This window comes from Talpa europaea (assembly GCF_964194135.1).
Source record: "Talpa europaea genome assembly, chromosome: 14".
NCBI lineage: Eukaryota > Metazoa > Chordata > Mammalia > Eulipotyphla > Talpidae > Talpa > Talpa europaea.
This window is the reverse complement of record NC_140082.1, coordinates 23,250,153-23,253,865: the sequence shown is the minus strand read 5'-3', so window position 1 is coordinate 23,253,865 and position 3,713 is coordinate 23,250,153. Positions and strand designations below refer to the sequence as shown.

Genomic DNA, 3,713 nt, shown 5'->3' with positions numbered 1-3,713 from the left:
CCGGCGACGCCCGCGGCGGCCCGGGCTGCCGGCCGAGGACAAATGGAAGAAAGACCCGACGCCTGCGCTCCCAGCCCCCACCCCAGACCTTTTCTTCTCGCTCCGGGAATGACCTGAGGGACCAGGAGTTACTTAGCTGGATACTTTTTTCGCCATTTCGGGAGAATTGATTTAGGTCTGATTAGTAAATTCCTTCTGTGGAAAACGGTGGGACAGCCCAGCTGTGCACTGGTGAAGGGAGTCTCATGAATTCCAGCATTGCCGAGTGTGCGGCTGCTTAGGAGTGGGAGATCATCTTGATTCTTTTCCTGGGAATTATGGCAGGTATTTCTGTGTCTTGCAGGATCTTTTATCAAGCAGAAATGCATCGAACTACCAGAATCAAGATCACTGAGTTAAATCCCCACCTAATGTGTGTGCTTTGTGGAGGGTACTTCATTGATGCCACAACAATAATAGAATGTCTACATTCCTGTAAGTACAGAATACAGACCTCTCCTGTGTTATGTGTGCATAGTATTTTGTCCTGAAATTTGAAAACTGAACTCTTCCTGCCATCCTTGGGACTCAAGTGATGGAGTCATTTTCTTGTCTCTAGTGACTTTTTTTCTTAATACCTATTTAATATATGTATTTAACAAATTGTTAGAGTATCATTGAGTTATTTAGTTGGAAATACCTTTTGCCATTTATTATTTTGGTGCTACTAAGTCTCAGTTGTGGCAGTAATTTAATACTTAATTAGCATCTAATTTCTACACTTAAAAATCTTTATGTTTCTATTTTTAGTCTGTAAAACATGTATTGTGCGTTACCTGGAGACCAGCAAGTATTGTCCTATTTGTGATGTACAAGTTCATAAAACCAGACCACTACTGAATATAAGGTAGGAAAATGTGTAAAATTATTGTAATTGTTATTGGAATGGTATAATTTAGTAAACGTTACTCCCATTTATTTTGAAAATAAAATTTTCAGAAAATTTACTAATTTACTAATTCCCACCTAATGTATATGTTTTGTGGAGGGTAGACTTTAATTTCTTGTCATCTTAATAGTGAGTCACTTTAATGTTCACTATCTTTCAAGTGATTAGAAATTTTTTTATTTGTCTTGTAAAAACTGAATTCTCTGTTTTTGCATGTTTTATTGACTTCATGGCAGGCAAGAGTAAATGTGTTTTAAGTTCTTCTTTTTTTTCCTCTTTATTCTTTGTTCATATTAGCTGATTTAGTATTGTGAAAGGCACACTTCTCTTTACTCAGTGAGAGTAAATCTGTTAGAGATTTTTCTCCTGATTTTAAAAGAGTGCTACTACATAAAGGATTTTTATTCTCATAGTTATAGCTATAGGTACAGACAGTGTCACAATCAAATAAAGTATTATATAGCACAAAGAAAACAAAGAATTTAAGTAACTTACGAACATTTTTAGTTTTGGGCTATTAATTGATAAATTGTGAATTCTTTTTCAGGTCAGATAAAACTCTTCAAGATATTGTATACAAATTAGTTCCAGGGCTTTTCAAAAGTGAGTGACTTACTGAAAAATGAATTTCAACTTTTTATCAGTTTTTCCTACTATACCAAATGTTTAAGTCTTTTTATTTTTCCCTTTCAGATGAAATGAAGAGAAGAAGGGATTTTTATGCAGCTCATCCTTCAGCTGATGGTAAACTCTTTGGAAGGGGGAAGACATTTTATTTGGAGGGAGAACTTACACAGTAATTTATTAAAATCGAATTTAATCTAAATTCCATTCTCCTGTGTGTATGATAATTGTTTGATTTTTTTAAAATGTAATTCTAAAATGTCTTTATAGCTGCTAATGGCTCTAATGAAGATAGAGGAGAAGTTGCAGATGAAGATAAAAGAATTATAACTGATGATGAGATAATAAGCTTGTCCATTGAATTCTTTGATCAGAACAGGTAAATTCTTTAGGAAATGTATTTTATTTTAACTTCTTTATTAGCTACATAGTTCCACTAACAAATTTTCTGTTTCTTAGATTGGATCGGAAAGTAAACAAAGACAAAGAGAAATCTAAGGAGGAGGTATGTTTTGTGTTACAAAATATATGGAAGAAACATTGTTTGGATTCTATTTTATGAGGGTTTATGTTGCCTTTCAGAATATTCTAGGATAAGAAAAATGCTATCAAATAGAAGAAAATCATTGTGTTTGATGTTTAAAAGTGATCTGTATTCATAGCTAATAGCTAGAATTTATATATGATTGCTTTATCAGGAATATGTTCGTTTAGTTTTTATAATAATAACAAACTCAAATTTGAATTTAATCACATCCCAGTTTTTCTATTAGTACTTTTTATCAATTTCCAGCAATAAAATTGAACCTTATTTCTTATCTGAAATTTAGGAATTGAAAAGTAATTACTTTTCTCTAATTACCTTTAGGTGAATGATAAAAGATATTTACGATGCCCAGCAGCAATGACTGTGATGCACCTAAGAAAGTTTCTCAGAAGTAAAATGGACATACCTAATACTTTTCAGGTATCTACTTTATAGTCTTTCTACATTTTATAGAGATCTTTTATTCTTCAATTACTTTTTCCTTTTTGGGTTCTGATTCCAAAAAACTTAAAAAATTAGCACTTAATTTTGAAATAGCTCTTAAAATGTTTGATATGAATTCTGATTCATACTATGTAAACAAATCCCTTCATATTCAAGAAATGTTTTTCTTCATTTTGGGTTTTAAGAGGGTTTTTTTCCTGTCCACATGTTTTGAGAAAATGTTTTTGAAAGTATTTTTGGCTTACATTTAGATGATTTAGATTGTTCTTTGTGATACTTAATTGAAATACTATTTTTCAATAGATTGATGTCATGTATGAAGAGGAACCTTTAAAGGATTATTACACACTAATGGATATTGCCTACATTTATACCTGGAGAAGGGTAAGTGGCATATCTAATATTAGCAGTGTATTGTGGTAAACTATTGAAAGAGTTAAGACCATTTTTTTTTTTCCCTTTTAACTTTATAGAATGGTCCACTTCCTTTGAAATACAGAGTTCGACCTACTTGTAAAAGAATGAAGATCAGTCACCAGAGAGATGGACTGACAAATACTGGAGAACTGGAAAGTGACTCTGGAAGTGACAAGGCCAACAGCCCAGCAGGAGGTATTCCCTCCACCTCTTCTTGTTTGCCTAGCCCCAGTACTCCAGTTCAGTCTCCTCATCCTCAGTTTCCTCACATTTCTAGTACTATGAATGGAACCAGCAACAGCCCCAGCGGTAACCACCAATCTTCCTTTGCCAATAGACCTCGAAAATCATCAGTAAATGGGTCGTCAGCAACTTCATCTGGTTGATACTGAGACTGTTAAGGAAAAAAATTTAAACCCCTGATTTATATAGTTATCTTCATGCCATTACAGCTTTATAGATGCTAATACATGTGACTATCGTCCAATTTGCTTTCTTTTGTAGTGACATTAAATTTGGCTATAAAAGATGGACTAGATGTGATATTCATATGGACGTTAATTAAACAGAAAGTTTGTTCCTATAAAGAATTGGTTTCTGAGAAGGCAGTCAAGATATTTTCTTGCGTGTTAGGAAAGATGTGAAATGGTTTCTGTAACCATTGTTTGAATTTGAAAATATTCTGCAATGGATATAAACTTTGGGCCATAGTTTGTTAATCTCAACTAACGCCTACATTACATTCTCCTTGAT

At 33.5% G+C, this 3,713-nt stretch overlaps 1 protein-coding gene across 1 annotated transcript; it reads left to right on the top strand.

The window, feature by feature from the left end:
- Window positions 1–362: 362 nt before the first annotated feature.
- On the top strand, window positions 363–3,346 carry LOC311183972 (polycomb complex protein BMI-1; the record flags this gene model as incomplete). The annotated part of the gene is made up of 9 exons (XM_084253702.1): window positions 363–474; window positions 790–886; window positions 1,476–1,531; window positions 1,622–1,672; window positions 1,823–1,931; window positions 2,012–2,057; window positions 2,421–2,519; window positions 2,847–2,927; window positions 3,017–3,346. 9 exons carry the CDS (start codon window positions 363–365, stop codon window positions 3,344–3,346), a joined length of 981 nt encoding a protein of 326 aa, XP_084109828.1.
- Between the last annotated feature and the right edge of the window lie 367 nt (window positions 3,347–3,713).